This window comes from Garra rufa, chromosome 9, assembly GCF_049309525.1.
Source record: "Garra rufa chromosome 9, GarRuf1.0, whole genome shotgun sequence".
Classification (NCBI taxonomy): Eukaryota; Metazoa; Chordata; class Actinopteri; order Cypriniformes; family Cyprinidae; genus Garra; species Garra rufa.
The window spans coordinates 15,908,507-15,934,526 of record NC_133369.1 but is presented as its reverse complement, the minus strand read 5'-3'; the positions used below and the strand labels follow the sequence as shown (position 1 = coordinate 15,934,526).

The 26,020-nt window shown below is 39.2% G+C and overlaps 1 protein-coding gene across 1 annotated transcript; it reads right to left on the bottom strand.

Annotated features, from left to right (window-relative positions):
• pnp4b (purine nucleoside phosphorylase 4b) lies at positions 1-25,779 on the bottom strand. The gene is made up of 6 exons (XM_073847121.1): positions 25,627-25,779; positions 16,291-16,463; positions 11,005-11,108; positions 3,074-3,249; positions 2,786-2,976; positions 1-512 (listed from the first exon to the last, which is right to left on the bottom strand). Exons 1-6 carry the CDS (start codon positions 25,647-25,649, stop codon positions 265-267), a joined length of 915 nt encoding a protein of 304 aa, XP_073703222.1. The 5' UTR covers positions 25,650-25,779; the 3' UTR covers positions 1-264.
• Positions 25,780-26,020: the final 241 nt, after the last annotated feature.

Here is a 26,020-nt window from a genome sequence, read left to right as displayed (position 1 = left end):
TCATTTCAACTGAGTGAGATTTATTTACATGGTTCATTTTTGGTATTTTCATATTTCCTGACTTTTCAAGTCAGGGAAATACAATAGTGTAACAACACCACAATCACCTTCTGAAAATCAAATACATCCTCGACAGAGCCACAGTGAAGTCTGACATTGGATATTGCCAACCAACCAGATAAAAAAGGTTAACCATAACATTGAGCCTTTATGATCTGTAGTATGTCTTCCACAGTGCCCTCAATTCAGCTGCTTCGTTTAACCCTACACAGCATTTGAGTCGATGCAGTTGCTGTTGTTGATGGCCTCCACTTGATGAGAGCGAGCGATGAAGGTTAAGAGCATGTTCTGGAGCATCTCAGCTCTCATCTTGCTGATATGCAGCACCTCCTCATGATTCACCTTCTCTTCGCGGCTGTAGTCCAGAGAAACCTTGTTGGTGATGAGTGAGAGACCCATGACCCGCAGTCCGCAATGCTTGGCTACCGTCACCTCAGGAACCGTGCTCATGCCTGCGAGGGCAGCAGGAGGAAAAGAGAAAGAGAGGGAGAGACTCTTAATTAAATGGCTGTCATCTCTGTTGTGGCACAGTAGGCAATTTATTAATAAAGCAGACAAGGTCTGGGTCTCACTTAATACTTAATGAGGACTATTGTGGTCTTGTTGGATGCACAGGAAGAAGGACTCACACTGGAAATGAAACGGGCCAGTCACTGACCGGTCTAGCTAGGGGAGCCCACTTAGCATAAACCCCACAGTGCTGCCGTTTGGTAAAAGGAGCCCAATTATCTAAGACATCATTCAGCTCATCAGAGGACCTGCAGTGAGTATAGTTGATGCCAATCATACGGACAAGAGTTATTCAGATCACTGATTAACCTAATCACATTGATTGAAGTGAGCTACTTTGGCCCTTTGGGTGGGCCTAATCTCCATTAGTTAACATTGCAGGTCCCCTTCGCTAATGTGGCACATCATTATTAACCAGCTATAATTTTCATGAAAGACCAATTAAAGAAGAGGCACTACACACAAAAGAAAACAGCAAGTTAAACCACTCAAACTCTTCAGAGAGAGGACATCTGATGCAGCAATGAGGAACTCACTACACACTGCTGTTATTTTATTATTTATACTATATTAGAATTTATACATTTTGAATTAGCTTTGTTAGCATGGCTACAAGTGTGATAATGCATTTATACCACAGTTCAACAGCACAAGTGTGTAAATACATAAGAAACAACAACAGAGTGTCTTAAAACCTCTTTTGTGCACATTACTTGCTTACGTCATGTATTTAAGTCTCAAATTGACAGTTTAACAGCTGAGCCAAGCCTCCATTATTATAAAAATTCACTTTGCAACTATTAACAAAGGAACATTAAGTTGCTTCATTGAGAGCCTTTTTGTATTAAGCATCAAAAGCTTGTATTGAGGTCAAAAGTTTACATACACCTTGCAGAATCTGCAAAATGTTAATTATTTTACCAAAATAAGAGGGATCATACAAAATGCATGCTATTTTTATGTAGTACTGACCTGAATAAAATAGTTTACATTTATTTCATAGAGATGTTTACATAGTCCACAAAAGTGTAGTTGTGGACTATAATTCAAATAGTTGAATTTATAAAAATGACCCCATTCAAAAGTTTGCATATGCTTGATTCCTAATACTGTGTTGTTACCTGAATGACCCACAGCTGTTGTTTCTTTTGCTTAGTGATAGTTGTTCATGAGTCCTAAACAGTTGAGGTGCCAGCTGTTTTTCAACATTTTTTGTGTATTTAAACCCTTTCCAACAATGACTGTATGATTTTGAGATCCATCTTTTCACAATAAGGACAACTGGGGGACCCATATGTAACCATTACAGAAGCTTCAAACACTCACCGATGCTTCTGAAGGAAACACGATGCATTAAGGGGAGTGAAAACTTTTGAACAGAATGACGATTACAGGTACATTTTTCTTATTTTGCCTAAATATTATATTTTGTCATTTAATACTGTCCTTCAGAAGGTACAGAAGATACTTAAACATTTACCAGAAGACAAAATAAGTTAAGATCTTCAAATTCTTAAAGCATCGCTGTCCTCCATGTGAAAAGATGGATCTCAAAATAATAGTCATTGTTGGAAAGGGTTTAAAAACCAAAAAGTTTGTGGGACCTGGAGGATTTTTCTGAAGAACAGCGGGCAGTTTAACTATTCAGGACAAACAAGGGACTTGTGAACAACTATCACAAAAAAAAACAAAAAACACACAGCTGTGGATCATTCAGGTAACAATAAAGTATTAAGAATTAAGCATATGTAAACTTTTGAACAGATATTTTTATAAATGTAACTATTATTTTCTCTTGTGGACTATACATTATACATTTTATGTGAAATGTCTTATTCAGGTCAGTACTAAATAAAAAATAACATGGATTTTGTATGATCTTTTATTTTGGTAAAATAATTAATATTTTGCAGATTCCGCTAGGTGTTCGTAAACCTCAGCTGTATATAGAGTATTATGAGAGAGAAACGGACTGAGTGAGTGTGATAACCTGCATCTGATACAGCATTCATTCTTAAGCTTAATCTCATATTCACAATAAAACATTAGTTTGAATATCCGCTGAGGAAAGCAATATTTTTGTTGTACATACTATAATACATTCAGCTTTATTTCAATTACCGAAAAATGTTTAGTAAAATTTTTAGTTTTAGATAAGACAGACAGACAAAGGGGAAAAGTTTCTTTTTTTACTGTGTACTGTGATTGTCCATACCAACAGAGTCGCTCCCTAAGATATGCAGCATGCGTGCCTCAGCGATGGTCTCAAAGTTGGGTCCACTAACCATGCAGTAGACCCCCTCATGCACAAAATTTGAGTAGCCCAGCTCAGCAGTGATGTCCAAAACTAGTTTCCTCAGGTCTTTGCTGTAAGCATCAGACATGCAAGGAAACCGGATCCCAAATCTGGAGAAGAGATAAAAGAAACAGTAAAATAATACCCAATACCTCTTCCCACTCTTGCACACTTTATTCTACTTTTTTCTCTCCCTTATCTGTGTACCGTTCATCATTGGGTCCACACAGTGGGTGCTGTCCAGCAAACCCTGGCAAGTTAATATGGTCCTTAATGACCATGATATCTCCCACTTTGAAATCTTGACAAAGTCCTCCAGAGGCATTTGTTACGACAATGGTCTCCACACCCATCAGCTTGAAGATCCGCACAGGGAACGTGACCTGGAAAAATTCCCACAGAAAATACAAGCTGTTACTCACAGCAGGGAACCTCTTTGACTAAACCGTCAAATATATCATTTTCACTTTTAAATTAATAAATTAATGAGCCACTGCCTTTCAGGTTCAGACATATTTAATGGAATATATTGAAGTCAAAGATGCAGGTGCAGTTGCAGGTTTTTTTTTGCCTCCTTTCAAATTTATATAAGAAAATGATTACATTAAAAGGCACCAATTATGCTCATTTTTACAAGATGAAAACCCCCACATATCATTTATATCATTTTGAAAATGCACATTTTGAGTAAAAGCAAAAATACACAGTTTTTTGTGTATACCTCTTTAAATGCAAATGAGCTGCTGCTCCCTGCCCTCTTTTCTAGAATAGCGCTGTGCATTTACAGCCCATACCTCAGATACTCTGCTAAAAACATATGTTTAGTTTTGATTATCATGTCTGTTGTGCTGAAATCATGTTTTAATGGTGCCATAGAATGCATTAATACAATCTTTTAAATTGTTCTCTGATATCTAAGGTATATGGCATAGAAAAGGGCAAAAATTCTCCAGAAACGGTTTTACAGGTCCATTTACAACCTTAGGACTTGTCCCTAGAATGAAATGGTCTGTTTTTACCTCATTTGGAAGGTTCATGAATAATAATGATGAACCCTGCTCTGATTGGCTGTTTCACAGAGTGGCTTATTTCAGTAGCTCGCACATGGAGGAAAATATATATTTAATCACAGAGCTGGAGCCGCTATTAATATGCGATTTAATGAAACTTCTGTTTTGAATGCACAATCATTTTTCTTTCACTTTTGTGATCGCATGTGCTCTGTGTAACGTTATACTGCAGCAGCAGTACTTACCACATAAGTTTAGATGTTTGTTAGTGATGCTCAGGATTTGTAAATCATTTGCCATCGTTCGCGCAGCCATCTCTCCAGCTCTCTGTTTATGTGGTAAGTGAAATCTTATGTATTGCGATCGCGACTCTTACGTAATAGTCGCTGTAATGTTAGGATATGCCTATTTTTCAGTGGTCTTTTGCAAACACCAGATTTATAGAAGAAGGAGGAAACGATTGTGTTTGAGACTCGCAGTATGTCATGTCCATGTACAGAACTGTTATTATTCAACTATGCCAAGGTAAATACAGTTTTCCATTCTATGGGACTTTTAAACTATATTCGTTTAAACTTCTCATACAGGTTTTCTGAGCGCACACATCTGACACATTCACACAGAAAGCAGCTGTCACACGGCATGTGAATACTAAACTAAGTTCTCTTTCAAGTCGTATTGCGCTTAAACTGTCAAAAACACACAAGTTTATGTTAAAAACACACCAGAGTTACAAAAACAGTTGGTTATGTCTGTGAAGGTAAACACCTGGGAAGGATATTGCATGTTTATATTAGAACGGTGTGACAGCAGTGTAATATACAGTAAATAAGTCAATAAATCCACTGCTCTTTTGTCTCATCTGAGGCTGGGACTCTAAACAGTTATCATGCTTTGCTTGAACTTTCACCACTTACACACCGTTGTCGCTCACGAAAAAAATGCAGCGCCATAGATGGACTTGCAGATTAAGGGGCGATAATATTATAATAAGATCCCCTTAATATGTCACGGGGAAGTGAATTCTAATGCGCTTATTTTTTCAGAAAAAGGCTTACCAAAACAAAGTTACTGGGTAGTCCTCATTCACATTTTCTGGGTTGGTAGATGTACTGGGGACCTGATTCTAGCACTTAAACAGGGAAAAAGTCTGATTTTCATGATATGTCACCTTTAATTTACTTAAATTTATTTATTTATACTCATAGGGATCTCACTTAGAAATAGACTAATTGGTCTTAAATGGCCCTGGACTAACATTACATTTTTTATTGGACTGGTAAGGGGCCTTCTTTCATTTGAGTAGACCATGTGGATCTGACAACATCCACAAGCCTAAATGAGCAATGGTATTCCACAGTGCCTCACAGTTTTAGGCAGGTATTAAAAAAGCTTTAGTGATTCTAAATGGGATAAATATAGGATTGTAAAGCAGGGAGCCATTAGGGTGGTGTCATTGCGAGCAGGAAATGAATGATGAACTTGCGGGCTCAGTATAGCACAGCTCAATAGGGATGTCACAGTCTGTCAGCCGGCGCTCTCCAGCTGACGAACCAGGGTGGACGTGCGGGGCTGCCACGAGCAACACGGCCATTACAGCTATACACAGACGGGTCACAGAGGTGGTCCGGCATTCTCAGGAAATACGTCCCAGTTTGGTACCCTCTAAATCAAAGCTGACTTACAAGTGGATTGTTAACTCTTAGAGATCCAATTGCTTTGTTTTTGAGTCTTTAAGTCTCCTGAGAGAATTGGTCTGGGTGCCGCATTTTAGGTCTATAGATGGTCTGCTGATTAGCCGTCACCGGCAGCTTGATAAATGTACACTGCTATAAAGTAATGAGAATATGTCTATAAAACAATCTTGTATGTCTTGGCACTGTATCATAAATTGGCATATATTTCAATTTCACATGTGACCCTGAACCACAAAATTAGTCTTAAGTAGCACAAATATATTTGTAGCAATAGGCAATAATGCATTGTATGGGTCAAAATTATCAGGTTAATGGGTTAAATTATGGGTTAATAATTTTCTACCATAAATATAGCAAAATGTAATTTTAGATTTTCCTCAATATTTAGATTTTTTTTTCCACCCTCGGATCTCGGCCAAATATTATCATATTAACAAACCATACATCAATGGAAATCTTATTTATTCAGCTTTCAGATGATGTAAAAATCTCAATAAAAAAAAAAATAGCCCTTTATGGTTTTGTGGATCACATAGTCAAGAAATTAAAAGAGAGAAATTAACTAAATGAAAATTACAGAAAGTCTATTACACCTGATATCTGGAAGTATTGTTAATCACACCAAAATAGTGCATAAATAAGTTGCAATCCCGCAACTATATTAATCCTGCATAGAAAAGGAGCACGTTAGTGCTAAAAACAAAGCAGGGTTTAGCAAATAATAAGCAGGAATATTTAGCAATTTTACATTTATTAAGGTGAGACACTGCAGGTGAATAGGGTAAAAAACATTTTCTCTTTTTTGTCACTCCATAATTAAAAAAAAAAAAAAAACTAGAACAGACAGAAAACAATATATTTTTCAAAATTTTGGGGGGAATAAAATGTATAAAATCAAAAAGCCCAAAATCTCAAACTTTACAGGTGCATGAAAAAACAGAGTTTTTGTCTAAATAAATAAATACGCACATTAAATATTGATTATTTGATATTTTACCTGTATAATATCTTAAAGCTTTCATGAAGTAAATTACAGTCAGTTGACAGACGTCAAGACTGACACAGCAGAGGAGAAATTGTTGAATAAAGTTATGTTTGTTTCTTTGCGCACAAAAAGTATTCTTGTAGCTTCATAACATTACAGTTGAACCACTGATGTCACATGGACTATTTTAATGATGTCCTTACTACCTTTCTGGGCCTTGAACGTGGTTGTTGCATTGGTGTCTATGCAGTGACAGACTCTTGAATTTCATTTCATCAATAATATCTTAATTTGTGTTCCAAAGATGAACGAAGGTCTTAAGAGTTGAGTAATTAATGACAGAATTATCATTTTTGGGTGAACTATCCCTTTAAGAGGGATCAACTACTTTTAACTTGCGCTACAAACGTGAGACACGTGAGACATGAAACGCAATTATGACGTTAAAACCCCCTGTCTATCTAGCCCATGTTTACATAGAAAAACAAAAAATGCATTTTATCTAAACATTTAACACTTTACAGTTTCAACAAGCTCTCTAAATGCATCTGAACACCATAAAGCTGCTTTACTCGCTGCAGAGAAACAGAGGTCAGTGAAGGGCTAACCAAGCTCGACTGTCCAATTAGCCTCCACAAGCACATCTTTCCTTAACAAAGAGATCAGTTAAATAAGCCATAATAACTGTTTGTGTTACCAAGGGCAAATGTGAAAGCAAGTTTACATCCTAAACCGTAAATGAAATTAGTTGGGTGCACTTTTAGGGCACAGTGAGTTGGCACAGCTTTGCACAGTGACTCACAGATATGAGTCAGCTAAAGGGAAATGAACAGTGGACTGAAGGTGCATTTACAAACTAGCTGTCACAGTTTGACAAAGGATTTAATAACCAGATTGGTCGAGCCACTGCTTGTTATATGAAGAGCTTCAAAATTTCTGCTTTTGTGTTCTTCAACAACAACAACAAAAAAACTCATTCAATTATTTTTAAGTACTATAACTATCCGTTCCCATTTGTCAGTCTAGGTCCCAAATTTAAAAACTTATGTTATGCACATATTGACCTGTTTACAGCTAATTGATATTTTTGAGGAAGATAACGCATATAATGAGTCATAAAATTGAATCTGCAGACTTGCATTAGCATCTCTTTTGTTATAGTTAACTAATAGCCAAAATTATTAATATAATGTTCAACAATTGAGTCAAAAGTTTTTGAACCATAAGGCTTTTAATTGTTTTTTAAAGACGTCTCTTTTGCTCACCAAGCCTGCATTTATTTGATTCAAAGTACATCAAAAACAGTACAATTTTGAAATATTTTTACTATTTAAAATAACTGCTTTCTATTTGAATATATTTCAAAATATAATTATTCCTGTGATTTCAAAGCTGAATTTTTAGCATCACCACTCCAGTCACATGATCCTTCAGATATTATTCTGAAATTCTGATTTGCTGCTCAAAAAACTTTTATTATTATGTTGAAAACAGCGGAGTAGAATTTTTTTCAGGTTTCCAAAAGAAAGTTCAAAAGAACAGAATTTATCTGAAACAGAAATCTTTTACATTATAACATTATAAATGTCTTTATCATGACTTTTGATCACTTTAAAACATCCTTGGTAAATAAAAGTATTAATTTCTGTCATTTATTTCCCCCCCAAAAAATATATACTGACTCAGAGCTTTTGAATGATATAGTTTGTAGATGAATACTGATCTTTGGATCTTTCTATTCATCAAGGAATCCATAATGTACTCAAAATGTTTTAAATATTCATAATAATAATAATAATAATGAAAAATGTTTATTGAACAGCAAATCAGCATATTAGAATGATTTCTGAAGGATCATGTGACATTGAAGACTGGAGTAAAGTTGCTGAAAATTTAGATCACAAGAATAAATTACATTTCAAAATATATTCAAACTGAAAACTCTAATTTTAAATGGTAAAAAAAATCTAAATTGTACTGTTTTTGCTTTATTTCAACTTAATGCAGGCTTAGTCAGCAGAAGAGAATAATAATAATAAAAAATCTTACCGTTCAAAAACCTTTGACTAATTGTGTAATTAAAATAAAATAAATATTAAATGGAAAAAATAAATAATTCTTTGGCAACTGACTACAATAATTGAGTACTAAAATTACAAACAATAAATAAATAAGGCTAAAAAAGAAATTGACAAAAGCACATAACAAAACTGCTAAAACTGAACTAAATGTAAAAACTAGTGGTGGGCCGTTATCGGCGTTAACGTGCTGCGTTAACGTGAAACTCTTATCGCGCGATAAAAAAAATATCGCCGTTAATCTATTCTCAAATTTGGGTTGGGAGCTGGGTCTAAACTACGCAAGCTATGATGACTTTCACCTTGATAGTTTAACGCGGATGTATACCGAAGACTGTAGAATATGGTTGCGCGTTTAAGTCTCCTCCGCCAAAACACAGACGGGATCGCGTCGTCCTCCATTCGGATTCATAAATCAAATGTTGGTCAGTCACTTAATTCAAATCGCGATATGGACTAGTGTCTGTGAAAACTGAAATGCAAAAAGACCGTTTTAATATGAATCCGATATGTTCCGTTTGCCTAGCTGTATGCATTGCGGAGACGAGCTTTTACTACACGCATACTGAAACACACGTGACGCTCCCGGTAATTTTTGGCATTTTCATCTCACATGAACAGAAACTCAATCTCCCAAACAGCTGTGAGTGTCACTTTTACCGTTTCATTTGAGAAAACTAGCATCATATCATACTGTATGACACAGAAACGTCACGGCAACCTGTCAAAATAAAAGTACGGTGTAACATGTAATGGGCTGGGTAGGTGTTGACGTTAAAAAAACACAATCTAAGGTAGAAAAAATAATTTCATTGTTAGTTAGTAAACACAAGTACATCTAATTGAACATAATTTATTTTCATCAACAAATTATCATAGAACAGCTTTATGAGCTTTATGATCCATTCTCAAAGACTTTAAGTCATTATTTGGGTAGCACACATATTCTGAATGCCTTCAGCAGAATTCAAATTAGCCATTTTAATCTAGATTAATCTAGATTAATTCCAAGATTTAATCTAGATTAAAAAAATTAATCTATGCCCACCCCTAGTAAAAACTGAACCGAAAATGTAAAAATTAAAAGCTAATTTAAATTATTAATGAATATAAACAATACTAAAATGCAGATTATTATTAGCATCAAAATAAAATAAAAAATAGCTATGGCAAGTTCATCCGCACAATCCTTGTGTAAAATGAAAAAGTAAATGAAAAATATATGTACCTGTCAGGCTGCTGTTAGGATGTTGCACTACTAATGCTAATGTCATGGGTAAAAACACACCAAAAAATATGTTCAACCTTTGCCTGATAAAATGTGAGAATAGCCAACTGTATTCTTGCATCCTATTTAGGCCGGGTACTATGCAAATTGGGACGCAGTGTTAGTCTGTTTTATGTGCCACAGCCATTAAGACATTAAATACAAAATAGTGTTTTGAAAGACTGGAGTTTGCTAATACAGGAGGGCTGATGGATTTAATGCCCTAGCAGCATATTAAGAGTGAAAAGCTCTTGGCTGGATGTAGAGGGCATGGTGGCCATGACAACTGATTGTAATGCATTGTGTCATGTTGTCAGGGCTGCAATTACAGTGACAGTCCCACCCCAGGGCAAGAGGTTGTAGATTCCTCTGTAATTTAGTAAAAAGTGGCTCTCTGGCCCCATGTGCAACAGATAAATTATTCCCCAGACAGACTTTGATAGAGAGAAAGCTAAGAGCTCACATAATTCATCCTGCTCAGTTGAACTCTGGGGTAAATTAACATGGAAAACTTGTCAATTAAGACTTTTAATATCATATTTTTTGTTGTTAACATTTGTTGTTAATGCATTTAGTTTCTTTTTAAAGGAAAACAAACCAGTTTTCTCTCCTGTCAATAAGGTTCACAGTCACAAAGGACTACTGAACGTTGTGAATGAACTGCTTTGATATGAGAATGGCAGCAGCAGCGAGTAGTTTGTTTCTTCTCCGCACCTGCATTCTCTGCATTAAGCCTCTGTATTCATGCCGTGTGGCTCCTGATTGTGACAGATAAATTTAATGGCCCATACAGGAGGTAACAGCTCCTTTCTGTTTTTACAAATAGGAGCTGTTTACAAGTTCTGTTGTCCTTGAGGTGATGCTAAGAGAAACCAAGGCCACTGCTTGAAACACACACACGCCACAATACTTTTATGAGACACTGATGCCCCAAAATGGGGTTTGTGAAATAGCTTTTACTTTAAGTAGAGAAGCCACTGAGTTTGTAAGTATAATAAATGGATGCATCTTTGCAGGCTATCGAAAGCCAAGATGAAGCTGAATCAGTTAACTGAAAGGAAAACAAGATGGCTGTGCTAGTACCTGTTTATTTGAGCTCACCTTACACAATGAGTAACCCTCGTAGAGATGAAATCTTCCTTGCATGAAGACGCACGACTTGCCTTTGATTTGGCCAAACACCAGACACCCTTCATGACCAGGAACTATGCATAAAAAGACACACATATGAGTTTTGAGATTTATTTCCCCCTATGTTTTTAAAAGTCTATTAAGAATTTTTTTTTTTTGAGATCCATCTTTTCACACTGAGGACAACTGAGGGATTTATAGCAACTATTACAGCAGGTTTAAATGCTCACTGATGCTCCAGAAGGAAAAATGATGCATTAAGAGCCAAGGGTTGAAAACTTTTGAACAGAATGATGTGTACATTTTTTTTCTTATTTTGCCTAAATATCATATTTTTTAATTTAGTACTGCCCTTTAGAAAGCTACAGAAAGATACTTGCATGTATCCCAGAAGACAAAATAAGTTAAATTAACTCTAATCTTCAAATTCAAAAAGTTTTCACCCCCTGGCTCTTAATGCATTGTTTCCTTCTGAAGCATCAGTGAGCATTTGAACCTTTGGTAATAGTTGCTTTTGAGTCCCTCAGGTCAGTACTAAATAAAAATAACATTGTATTTTGTATGATCCCTCTTATTTTGATAGAATATTTAACATTTTGCAGATACTGCAAGGTGTATGTAAACTTTTGAACTCAACTGTATTCTGTAAAGGGCCCTATGAAATCCATTTTATTTTTTCCCCCAAATTCCATGTTTTCCATTGTATTTTTTTAATGGCTTCATTTAAATAATATTAATCAAAAAGCATGTCCAATTAACTGAAATCCTGAAACTTTTTAACAATTTAACATCAATTTATTAAAAGTTTAACAAAAACTAAACCTTTTTACCAAATTTTGTGTTATCCATTAATCTTCCGAATTCCATTATTATAGTTGCATTACATCTTAATGATCAAAACATCTCTAATTAATATAATTTTATATATAAAAAATATTATTTTATTAATTTATTTATTTTTAAAAATACTATTGTGTACTTACATTTTTCTGGTAAATAAATTCTCCTAAATAATTTTTCTGGTAAATATTCCTTGTAAATAGATATTTAATAATTTTATAATTAGTAGCAGTACTATCATTACTTTACGCAATAAATTCTTGTCACAATTTCTTCAAGTTAAGCCAAAAATTTTATTTGGCAAGTTGCTGTGAAGACCTCTAAGTTTCTGTTTGTATATGATATAATGATAGTTTTTCTCTAAAGGAATGGTAAAATGCTCATGAATTGACTCTCATAAGCAGCTCTAGAGATTATGTTTATGTTATCATGTACTCATATATTGAGGCAGCAAAGGCTAAAGACACACGTCAGCATCATGCACTCTTGTGTGTAGTAAATGAAACTGTGCATCTATCTATCTAAATATATTACAATTGTAGTTGAAATTTAAGGGTGTGATTTAAGTCCTAAGGTTCCACCTTGAGGTGAAAGTTTTATGAGAGTAACATTTAGTCTGTAAATATATCCCTGTAACCCCCAATTTTATATTGATTCACTCTAACACAGTGTGGTGTATGAGGACGTTTGATGATAAAATGCAGTTGGCTATAAAAGCTGACTTTACCTGATTAAAAACCTCCTGCTGTAAAGCATTATTCTTTGCTATCTCTCTAATATATTGTGTTTACCTTCATCTAATGCATAACCTCTCTGTAATGAGCAAATAAAGGGTCAGATGCTGCCATTGATAACAGAAGCCATCTAATCCTTTTCTGTAATATAATGTTAACTGACTAATGACTATTCCCGAGTCTCAGAGATCCTGCTGGCGTGGCTTTATTTGGAAGTTCATCGATTTGCATTTGCATGTTCACTTGCTCTTTCAACATCTGAAAAGTTGATATTTGCCACTTAGGGATGTCATCAAGGATAGCATTAGTGTGACTGATTGTGTATCATTAGTGTACAAACAGGTGGAGCAAACATTGTTTTCTAAAATGATGAGCAAGTAGGAGGCTGCAGTTTGTTTGTGGCTTCAGGAACGAACTTTGACATGGGAACAAGTCGACTGAGCCAAGTGAATGGGAGCTTATGTAAAAGTAACCTTGAATTTTGGCTGATGAGATGTGTTTGGCCCTAAAACCTGCAGCGTAATGAGGTTCTGCTGGAATAATAGCTCTGTTTTTCCAGCGGCCGATTTCTCTTTTCTTGTACGAGCGTTGACGAATGACTCTGAGGAAAAAAACTCACTGAGAGAGGGGGGTTATTACACTCACCGTGAAATGTATTTCCTGCGACATTGTCAAAATGAATGAGCAAATGAACGTTTCAGTGCATGCAAAACAATGACTGTAATGAGAAAAGGTCTGAGAGAAATTTAGTAATGCTTAAAAAATCCTGAATATTTATATTTGTTTTAATGAAAAACAAGTCAAGTGCATATTTTAAGAAATATATATATATGTCCCTGGACCACAAAACCAGTCATAAGTAGCATGCGTATATTTATAGCAATAGCCAATACATTGTATGGCCCAAAATTATAAATCTTTCTTTTATGCCAAAAATCAATAGGATATTAAGTAAAGATAATGTTTTCTATGAAGATATTTTGTAAATGTACTACTTGATTCCTTTTGATTAGTAATATGCATTGCTAAGAACTTCAGTTGGACAAATTTAAAGGTGATTTTCTCAATATTTAGATTTTTTTTTTGCACCCTCATAAATACCTTGTGTTAAACTGCCACTATATGACTGAATCTGTTGGTAGACAAGATTGTAACACTTTTACATCCACCTATATGATGTAGTGACACTAAAGTGATTTGATTTTGATTGATTTGATTTTGATTTGACACTTGGTGATTTATATGCCTGATGCAATGGGCAATGCGAAAAATTTCTTATTTTAAAAATGAGCAAAGAGCGTCCATAGTTCTCATTATTCAAACTGTCAGTCATTCCTCTGTTGGTCTCCATGAACCAGCGTATTTAAATTATGAAGTGGATTAGAGAAGGAATGACAACACAAATGGATTCTAAGACCCTTATTATACTTTCCTGTAATTACAAGTGCTCTTATTCTCCAGCCATCATTCAAGTACGCACACACACACACACACACACACACACACACACACACACACACACACACTCGCTACAGGTAGTGCAAATATCATGTGATGCATCTGAACGCTTCTCAAGATTATTCACCTCGACGCATAAATATTTAAACCTGTCCAAGATATCATAGTATGAACTCCCTGTGGCAGATATTAGAGGCTATTTTTGCTCCAGTCATGATATTTTATTCATACGCAGAAGTTATTCATTTTGTAGCTCATATTACCAGGAGCTGGGCATAATTTGTTAACCATACAATACAATGAGGGACAGAATGAAAACCTCTGTGCTTTCAGATCCGCTCCCTGCATTAGCAACAACTCCTGTATCTGTCTAGTGGCTTTTTTATAGACTCAACATGCTGACTGAAATGTCCATGCTGTGTAAATTAACAAAGAACTCCATCCTTTCCCTTTACCGCATATGCCAAAAATGTTACATGTTTGTTTCTTAAGAAACAACAAAAGAACAAGAAAGACAGAAAGAAAGAAGGAATAAAAAAGAAAGAAAGAAAGAAAGAAGGAATAAAAGAAAGAAAGAATAAAGAGAAAGAAAGAAAGAAAGAAAGAAAGAAAGAATAAAAGAGAAAGAAAGAATGGATGAAAGAAAAAAGAAAGAAGGGATGAAAGAAAGAAGGAAGGAATAAAAGAAAGAGAGAAGGGATAAAAGAAAGAAGGAATAAAGAAAGAAAGAAAGAAAGAAAGAAGGAATAAAGAGAAAGAAAGAAAAAAGAGAAGGAATAAAAGAGATAGAAAGAAGGGATGAAAGAAAGAAATAAGAAAGGAATAAAAGAAAGAAAGAAGGAATAAAGAAAGAAAGAAAGAAAGAAAGAAAGAAAGAAGGAATAAAGAAGGAATAAAAGAGAAAGAAAGAAGGGATGGAAGAAAGAAAGAAGGAATAAATAAAAGAAAGAAAGAAAGGAATAAAAGAAAGAAAGAAGGAATAAAAGAAAGAAAGATGGAATAAAAAAGAAAGAAGGAATAAAGAAAGAATAAATAAAGAAAGAAGGAAAAAAGAGAAAGAAAGAAAGAAAAAAGAAAAAAAGAGAAGGAATAAAAGAGAAAGAAAAAGAAGGGATGAAAGAAAGGAAGGAATAAAAGAAAGAAGGAATAAAAAAGAAAGAAAGAAGGAAGGAATAAAAGAAAGAAAGAATAAAGAGAAAGAAAGAAAGAATAAAAGAGAAAGAAAGAATGGATGAAAGAGAAAAAAAGAAAGAAGGGATGAAAGAAAGAAGGAAGGAATAAAAGAAAGAGAAGGGATAAAAGAAAGAAAGAAAAAAGAAAGGAATAAATAAATAAAGAAAGAAGGAATAAAGAGAAAGAAAGAAAAAAGAGAAGGAATAAAAGAGATAGAAAGAAGGGATGAAAGAAAGAAATAAGGAAGGAATAAAAGAAAGAAAGAAGGAATAAAGAAAGAAAGAAAGAAAGAAAGAAAGAAAGAATAAAGAAAGAAGGAATAAAAGATAAAGAAAAGGGATGGAAGAAAGAAAGAAGGAATAAATAAAAGAAAGAAAGAAAGGAATAAAAGAAAGAAAGAAGGAATAAAGAAAGAATAAATAAAGAAAGAAGGAAAAAAGAGAAAGAAAGAAAGAAAGAAAAAAAGAAAAAAGAAGGAATAAAAGAGAAAGAAAAAGAAGGGATGAAAGAAAGGAAGGAATAAAAGAAAGAAGGAATAAAGAAAGAAAGAATAAAAGAAGAAAGAAAGAAGGGATGAAAGAAAGAAGGAAGGAATAAAAGAAAGAAGGGATAAAATAAAGAAAAAAGAAAGAGAAATAAACAGAAAGAAAGAAGGAATAAAAATGAAAGTATGAAAGAAAGAATGAGTAAAGAAAGAAGGAATAAAAAAGAAAGAAATAAGTAATAAGAAAGAAAAAAAGGAAGGGATAAAAAAGAAAGAATAAAAGAGAAAGAAAGAAGGGATGAAAGAAAGAAAGAAGGAAGGAATAAAATAAAGAAGGGATAAAAGATAAAAAAGGAAGGGATAAAAAGAAAGAAGGAAAGAAGGAATAAAGAAGAGGAAGAAAGAAAGAAAGAAAGAAAGAAAGATTCCATCACCAATGGGTGGCGTCAGAATGAGAGATGAAACAGCTGATAAAAGAAAGGAAGTAATAAAGAAAGAAAGAAAGAAAGAAAGAAAAATTATGTAAATGGTTCCTTCAGTTTGGAAATGTTTGCATGAATCCAGTACCTGTGCTCACTGGGAAATTGGGAATGTCCTCATAGCGGATGGTCTGTTTATTTGAGACACTGTCTGCGAGAAGTCCCAGTCCAGAGCCGCACACGATAGCTATCTTTGGCCTGTGTCTCGTCCTGCTCAGCAGCCATTCTGTAGTCAGTTTGCAGTCATCAAAGGAACAGCAGCTGAGTCAGGAGAAAGAAAGAATGACAGCCAGAAACATTAAAACAGGTCACATTGATAACTGCTCAAATTGTGTCAGATAAGATGCTAAGTGGCAAAATACAAGCTTCTGATTATTAGTCAGCGCTTACAATGAGAAACAAGCTGATCTTTCAAATTCTTCATCACAATAAATTCAACGCATCAAAATAATCAATTATCAACAGAGTTATTTTTAAATGTTAAACTACAACATTATGTTCATAGTGTTTTTATATTATATTTAATAAAAATGAGTTAGTTCACCCAAAATTGAAAACATAATAACTACTTTATTCTAGCTTGCACTAATAATTGTACAGGGAAGCAGATCTGGGTGGATGACGTAGGACTTCTGGGTTACGCATGCGCCCATGAGTCTCGTGAAAAACAATGTTTGTTTACAGAAGCAAAGGAAGCATAGTTTCCTTACTTTAGCAAAGGAAAACCAGTCTCCTCTTGGCTTATATCGAAATCCTCCAGCATTTTTCTCTACAAATCGTTGTTTTGTACACGGAAGCAGCTCCAGGCGGAAGACATTAGACGTCGACATTGCGCATGCACCGCTCAGAACTACTGAACACGGACGTGCATTGGAGAAACCGAAACAAAACAACAGGCACAAATTTTGTTTCAGTCTTACGCTATCCACCTGGAGCTGCTTCCATGTACAACTGTCAGTGCACGCTACATTAAAGTGATTATTATGTTTTAAATATGGATAAGTTTCTTACAAAAATGCATCGATTTGCTACAGGAGACCTTTATTCACCCCTCGGAGCCGTGTGAGGCACTTTTTTATTATGGATAGATGCACTTTATTGGACTTGTTTTGGAATCTTGAGGAGAAACACCCACCCACTGCCATGATAATGCTTGGGAAAGCCAGAACAATTTTTCATATAATTCCTTTTGGATTTGAACAGAAGGAAAGAAGGAAGTCATATACTTCTAGGATGCCTGGAGGGTGAGTAAATAATAGGCTAATTTTCATTTTTGGGTGAACTAACCCTTTATACAGAACTTTCAGACAATTTCCTGGTAATTTACTCACCCCCATGTCATCCAAGATGTTCATGTCTTTCTTTCTTCAGTCAAATGAAGGTTTTTGAGGAAAACATTCCAGGATTTTTATCCATATATTGGACTTCAATGGTGGCCAACGGGTTGAAGGTCCAAATTGTAGTTTCTATGCAGCCTCAAAGGGCTCTACATGATCCCAACTGAGGAATAAGGGTTGTTTCTAGCAAAACGATCTGCCATTTTCTTAAAAAAATAAAAAATGTATATACTTTTTAACCACAAATGCTTGCCTTGCTCTGCGATTAAGTAACAGGTGGTTGGTGCTCTGTCTGTGTAAATCAGTTAAAAATCTTATTTTCTTCTACAACTTCAAAATCATCCAACATCATTTACCTTTTTTTGTAAAGGGCGTTTGACTTTTTTTGCATGTTCACTTTTTAAACACTGGGTCCTCCGCCTAAGTCACGCATGTGTGTTTACGGGAGAAAAAAAAACATGAAGTCAAGCTAATGCAAGACAAACATTTGTGGTTAAAAAATATATTACTTTGTATTTTTTTTTAAAGAAAATGACAAATCATTTCATTAGATAAGACCTTTATATCTCTGCTGTGATCGTCCCTTTGAAGCTGCATTAAAACTGCACTTTGGACCTTCAACCCACTGACCACCACTGAAGCCCATATATGGAGAGAAATCCAGTGTTTTCCCTTCTCAACTAAAGAAAGAAAGACATGGATGTATCTTGAATAACATGTGGTTTGTAAATTATCAAAAAATATTCATTTTGGAAGTGAATTTCTCCTTTAAGCATAAATCTGACATAATTTAGTGAGGTCTATTTATTTTTTTATTATTATTGTCTTTCAGTAGGGGTGTGACGAGACACTTATCTCACGAGACGAGACGAGACATGAGATTGGGTTCATGAGAACGAGACGAGACGAGATTTTTAAACTTTTTTAAAGAAATCCTCAGTGATGAAATATATCTCAATATATTTCAATATAAAGGGGAAATTTGTATTTTATTCTACAAAAATGTAGGTGCATTTTGATATGAACTTGTACTTTATGAAATTAAACTTCTATTTTAATGAATTATATTATATTATATTATATTATATTATTTAAACATGTACATTAATGCTGCATGATTCTGGATAAACTGAAAAACTATTTTCTTTTATAAACTTGAGATCTCCATTCTGAAGAAAAAAAGGAATAGAAATCTAAACAAAATTACGTAATTTACTAGTGGTTCTGACAGAATGTTAATTGCTTAAGTCTATATTTGAACAAAATGTAAAAAAAAATGAAGGAGCCAGTGTCTCAATTAATAAAGGCTTGTTTTACTATTGGAATCTCTTGAATATTTAATTCAATGACAAATACTTTTTTATTAACGTGCAGTTGTCGCCACCTCCTGGCGAAGAGGATAAACGTTAGAAGACACTTTCGTTCTCTTTCATAGGTTCACTCAACGCTGCGTAGAAGCTTACGCATTGGGAAACACCCCTGGTGTGACGATTGTCTGAAGCCCTATAGAATCACGCCAATTCATTGGCTGATGGCGCGAAGCTCCACCTCACGCAATACGTGACCTACCTAGATAGCGCGCGCGCCATCTTATTCCTCAGATTTTCCTCTCTTCAGAAGCGTTCGCTTCTCTTGGTTTTTCTGTAAGCCCAATTCGACGATTTCGTGAATTATATTCACTTCAGCGACCGCATTAGTGGAAATACTTCTCCTAGCGGTGAGTGAATATGGATTTTCGCCGTTGCCATCCTCCGTGCTCTCGCCTCATGTCGAGTGATGATCAGCATGGTAAGTGCGTCAAGTGCATGGGCCTTGCCCATGCGCGCGACGCTTTGTATGGCAATTCTTCATGCAAATGCTGCGAGAATTTTACTTTAAAAACCTTGCGCGCTAGACTCGCGGTTTTTGGAGATGAATCCGCGGCTTCCTCCCGCCGTGCAGCTCCGGAGGCCTCCTCCCTCCGTGAAGCCGCGGCCTGGAGTTCTGATGTGGAGCTCGAGGCGATGGAGAGCGAGCAGTTTTCACTTTCTTTCCCTCCTTCGCCCGAGCGCCGTCGCGCGGTTTCTCCGGTTGTATTTTCTCGCGGCTGTCTTGCACCAAGCCCGGAGGCGCGAGATTTCGTTTCCTTTGGTTTGGAAGACGTTTTATTTACCGCGGCTTCCGACTCTGAGGACTTCGGATCCGCGGCGCCCGACGTTCTCCCGCCTAGCGGCCAGGAGGCGCGGCCTTCCCCAGCCTATTCTGAGCTGGTTGATGTTTTGACGCGAGCTACGGAGAAATTAAGCTTAGATTGGCCGGATGAACCTCGTGAATCCCAGTCATCTAAGCTTGATGAGCGCTTTCTCTGTAGCTCTGGGGCGCGTCCGGCGAGACGTAAGCTGCCTTTTTTTCCTGACCTGCATCACGAGATTTCCAGGTCATGGAAGCAGCCCTTTTCTTCACGTCTCACTAACGCGGCGGCCGCTGACTTCACCAACCTTGTCGGTTCTGTGGAGCAGGGTTATGCTGCAGTCCCCGCTGTTGAAGACACGTTGGCTGCGCATCTCTCGCCTAACTCCGCCCCCTCTTGGAAGTCCCGCCCTCTCCTCCCCTCTAAGCCATGTAGGACCACTTCCGCTTTAATCGGGAAGTCCTACATGGCGGCGGGCCAGGCGGGCGCAGCTCTTCACACCATGGCCATTCTTCAGGCCTATCAGGCAGAGGTGTTGAAGGAAATGGACGAAGGTGACGGTTTGACTCCCGAGGCGGTTAAAGAGCTTCGCAGAGCTACCGACCTAGCTCTTCGTGCTACTAAGCACACAGCCCGTGCGGTTGGACGCAATATGGCGGGCTTAGTGGCAGCTGAGCGCCATTTGTGGCTTAATCTCACGGAGATTAGGGAAAAAGAAAAGGTTTTCCTTCTCGATGCCCCTATCTCTAGCTCTGGCTTATTCGGCGACGCGGTTTCCACCGTCGTGGATAAGTTCAGGGCGGCTAAGACGCAGTCAGCTGCGTTTAAGCAGTTCATGCCACGGCGTTCGCGCGAGTCGGCTAGCGCTTCATCCTCCAGGGAACGTCAAGAAACGGCCCCGGGGAAGGAGCCAGTTGGTAGAGCTAGTGACGCGGCGCATCCCCCACCATACACGGTCTGGGGAGCCCGTGGTCGCCCTATGTCTCGCCAGCGCCCTCGCAAGCGGATTGATCTAAAGCACCCTGGGAAGCCTCCCGCGGCTTCCTCGGGTCGCTCCTGATGTGTGTGGCAGAAAGAGGAGAGCTTCCCCCGTCCTGTCGGATCGCGACAGACCGCTGAAGCGTATCTGTCCGTCCCCAGTACGCTCTCCTCCACCAACTGCGCAGTCCTTGCCGCTTCGTGCGCTTCAAGGTCAGCAGGCCATTCCTCCTGTGTGGCGGTCGTTGAAGGTAGGAGACACCTCCGGTTTTCTCCCCTCAGGGCCGCTGCAAGCTGCAGGCATTGTTCGCGCGGTGAGGGACGCCCAGAGCTTTCCCCCCGCACCGACTTTCCCTGCCCTTCCCATTGTGGCTTCATCAAGCCACGTCCCCGCGTTAGAGGACGCTATGCGCTCTCCTCAGCCGCGGCTGGCCGCATGTCCTCCCCTTCTAAGGGACGCCCACAGCGGGGACCCAGAACTGGTATCCCCCTTGGACTGCCCCGCTCTGCTACCCCTATCAACATTCCTTGGAGCATGGCAGGATCTGCCAGGAGTGTCACCCTGGGTTCTTCGAACAATCCAGTTTGGTTATACGCTCCAGTTTGCTCGCAACCCTCCCCGTTTCAATGGGGTCCTTCTTACTGCAGTGAACAGCGCAGACGAGGCTTCTGTCCTGCAACAGGAAGTTTCCTCCCTTCTGCTCAAGGGGGCAATAGAGGAGGTTCCCTCTTCGGAACTAAACCTAGGCTTTTTCAGCCGATATTTTTTAGTACCGAAAAGAGATGGAGGCCTGCGTCCCATTTTGGATCTACGCAGACTCAATTATTCTCTTTACAGAGGGAAGTTCAGAATGTTGACGCTCAAGAGCATTCTTTCCCAGGTCCAGGAAGGGGACTGGTTTGTCACTGTAGACTTGAAGGATGCTTACTTCCACATCCAGGTTGTCAGGAGACACAGGAAGTTCCTAAGGTTTGCCTTTGGGGGAAAGGCGTATCAATACAAGGTCCTCCCTTTCGGTCTAGCTTTGGCCCCGAGGACATTCACCAAGTGCATGGATGCCGCTCTGGCCCCGCTGAGGCTCCAGGGGATCCGAATCCTCAATTACTTGGACGACTGGCTCATCCTGGCCAACTCCAAAGAGCAGGTGAGCTGTCACAGAGACTTTCTTCTTCTCCACCTTCGCGCTCTAGGTCTCAGGTTGAACGACAAGAAGAGCGTGCTTACTCCTTCTCAACAGACCACGTTTTTGGGAGTGTGTCTGGACTCTACTGCGATGCGGGCCCGTTTGGCTCCCGCTCGAGTAGAGAGCATCAAATCGTGCACGGCCCGCTTCGGGCCAGGCCGTCACGTGTCAGTAGGTCTATGCCGCAGGGTCCTAGGCCTGTTAGCAGCGGCCTCCCCAGTCCTTCCCTTGGGACTGCTCCACATGAGGCCGTTCCTATGGTGGATGAAGTCAGTGGGGATACGCCCATCCTGGCCGTCTCTCCGTCTTCTGAGGGTGTCTGGCGCTTGTCTCCGCGCCCTCTCAGTGTGGCGAGACCCCATCTTCCTCCAGACAGGAGTGAGTATGGGAGTAGTATGCCGTCGCCAGATGATCTCGACGGATGCCTCCCTTTCAGGTTGGGGCGCGGTCTTCGAGGGCAGACCGGCTTGGGGTCTGTGGACGGGCAAGTGCCTCACTTGGCACATAAACTGTCTGGAACTCAGAGCAGTTTTTCTGGCTCTCGTTCATTTTCTTCCGTTCCTGTCGCACTCTCATGTCATCGTCAGGACGGACAATATGGCAGTGGTGTCACACATCAACCGCCAGGGAGGTTCTCGGTCGCGCACCCTGGACAGGCATGCGCGCCATCTCCTCCTTTGGGCTCAGGACAAATTTCTGTCCCTGAGAGCGGTTCATGTTCCGGGGGTCCTGAACCTGGCAGCGGATTTTCTGTCGAGACAGAAAATCAGGTCAGGGGAATGGATGCTGAGCCGCCGGACGGTGGCTCAGATTTGGGAGCGTTTCGGCGCGGCAGAGGTGGACCTCTTTGCGTCTCAGGAGTCGTCCCAGTGCCCCCTTTGGTTCTCCCTTTCTCATCCTGCCCCTCTGGGGATCGATGCGCTAGCGCATCCCTGGCCGGACAGGAAGCTTTATGCCTTCCCTCCTGTCAAGCTCATCCCTGCGGTCTTGGGCAGAGTGAGGACGTGCGGCGCACGTCTCCTCCTAGTGGCCCCGTTCTGGCCGTCCCAGACGTGGTTCTCGGAGTTGATCTCCCTACTGGAGGGCGAACCGTGGGAGATTCCAATCAGGAAGGATCTGCTGAGTCAGCTCCACTGCAAAATTTGGCACCCTCGTCCAGAGATCTGGAAGTTGTGGGTGTGGCCGATCAGGGGCTGCCAGTAGACGTGAGTCTCTCGGATGGAGTCCGAGAGACTATTAGTAGCGCTAGGGCCCTTTCTACTAGGAGGCTTTATTCCTCCAAATGGAAGGTTTTTGAGTCGTGGTGTTTGGCTCATTCTGTAGACCCAGTTAACTGCCCGGTCGGTTCAGTGCTGGAGTTTCTGCAGGAAAAGCTCTCAGCTGGAGCGGCCGCTACCACTTTGAGGGTTTATGTGGCGGCTATTGCGGCCCGGAGGGATTCTGACGATGTCCCGTTGGGTAGACACCGTCTGGTCTCCTCCTTTATGCGTGGAGTTAAGCGCTTGAGGCCAGTTCGTCCTCCTAGTTTCCCTTCTTGGGACCTTTCTGTTGTCCTGAAGGGGCTAGTTGAGCCCCCCTTTGAACCTTTAGAGTCGGCTCCAGAGAGGATTCTGACATTAAAGGTTACTTTGCTATTAGCGTTGTCCTCTTTAAAGCGTGTCGGGGATTTGCAGGCCCTCTGTGTAGATGAGTCCTGTATTGAGTTTGCACCCGGTCTAGTCAAGGCTATCCTTAGGCCTAGGCCGGGGTATGTCCCCAAAGTGCTCTCCACGTCTTTCCGTTCGCAAGTGGTAGTACTGCAGGCTTTTTCTCCCTCTTCTTTGAGTGAGGACAGCAGTCTTCATTTACTCTGTCCTGTCAGGGCGCTGAAGGCGTATGTGGACCGCTCTAGTCAGTGGCGTAAGTCTCAGCAGCTGCTGGTGTGTTTTGGGGCAGGCCGCAGAGGGCTAGCCGCCTCAAAACACACAATATCCCATTGGGTTAGGGATGCGATTTCTATGGCCTATGAGGTGCGCGGGTTGCCTTCACCTCTGGACATTAGAGCTCATTCTACCAGGGGAGTGGCTTCCTCCCTGGCTTTGTTTCGAGGAGTTCCTCTGGAGGATATCTGTATGGCGGCAGGTTGGTCCTCTCCCCATACTTTTGTCAGGTTTTATAACCTGGATGTTAGCACAGCTCCTGGCTCCCGGGTTCTTTCCGCTTGAGCCAGCTGTGTTAGGGTTATGGCCTTGTTAGGGTCTATCTTTGGCAGCGTGTTAGCTTGGCGTGTTTGGTATACCGTTCCCAATGCGTAAGCTTCTACGCAGCGTTGAGTGAACCTATGAAAGAGAACGTCTCGGGTTACTTGTGTAACCCATGTTCTCTGAGTAGGGAACGAGACGCTGCGTATGCTGCCAAGCTCCCCACGCTCTTCCGGCTTCCTCGATAGGAAAATCTGAGGAATAAGATGGCGCGCGCGCTATCTAGGTAGGTCACGTATTGCGTGAGGTGGAGCTTCGCGCCATCAGCCAATGAATTGGCGTGATTCTATAGGGCTTCAGACAATCGTCACACCAGGGGTGTTTCCCAATGCGTAAGCTTCTACGCAGCGTCTCGTTCCCTACTCAGAGAACATGGGTTACACAAGTAACCCGAGACGTTTTGATCGCTACTGTAGTGTAGACAATAAGTGTTTATACCCAAACTATAAGCTTTTATCCCAGTACGTATGTTATTTACATGTCTGTAACAAAGAAATATTAATGATTATGTGGTTAAAAAGACTGTTAGTGTTGCTTTCTGAAACCACAGCAGTAAGAATGCAGATTTGAATGTCTTCAATAACTTTCACATCGTAAGTGTCAGTGGAGCGCGTGAAACAGTTGTAATAGACACCGCTGAATCGTTGTCATTCATGAATAAGATCGCATGGGTGTTTGAATAGAGATCGTGATATTTTAAGGAGTAGTCATGCAGCTCTAATGTAAACACTGCAAAATATTTTGCCATGATATCGTCACGTTCTTGCGAGACCAGTCAGATCTCGCGGGACACATCGGAATATCGCCAGATCTCGTGCCACGAGATATCGTCACACCCCTATCTTTCAGTATAATAAAAATAAGAATTAAAATATTAGGAAAACAGAATACATAAATACAGAACAGACATTAATGTAAGAACAATCAAGCCTACTCTACTTTGACAACTGGACTGTAAAAGACCACATCATTTTTATTACGTCTCAAAATTTCCAGAGTCATTTATGAAAATGTAATGCAAAATAAAGCACACAGGAAATTAACTAATATGAATGAAACCACAGAGACCCACTTTATATTTGAAAACTGGCTGGTAGCAAAAATCCAGAAAAAAATCTAAAGCTGGCATAACGTGGTTAAAGCTGAATAGGTAAACGCTTGGGGACAAAATGCAAACAGTGGACACATTCATAGTTTCTAAATGCAGTTTTGAAGAGTCCAAAACTCAAATTTACAGCCTGCAGGTTTCTAGGCTCTATCTAATTTGCATCTCATTTGAAGATAATTCTACTCCATATTATGACTCAGCTGTGTTTGGCAGGCCTGATATATTTTTATTGCCCTTACTGATTTGATTAAATGCATAAAAGATCATACAAGGAAACAGCTGTGAATCCAAATGACATTATCTGCTGACTCTTTTAGCTCAGTAAACAGCAATAAGATTTATTTTATTGATAATTGCTTTATACATCGTCTGGTATGTAAATTATATGACATAAAACTAAAATTTACCATGAGTTTTCCTCGGTGTGCATGATCTCAGTCACAGGTAGTCACAGGCTGACAGCACCTGGAAAAAGTGTGTACTTGTCCTATCAGAACTGATAAGAGTGGGAGAAAAAGAGATAGAAACAGAATAACCTCTCAAAGGACTATAAGGTCTCATCTCATTGGCTGCATAAATGGCGAGAGTGGGAAATCTCCATGTTCTTTCAAAGAAATTATATGACTCCTTCCCCTGAGAAACTTTGCCATCAGATGCTAAAATAAATACAATTTACTCAAAATATCACAACCATGTGAAGAAAACTAGTGTACAGGCTATACACTCTAAAAAGTGCTGGGTTAAAAAATAACCCAACCATAACCCAGCTGCTGGGTAACTATGGGACAGAACACGCGTTGG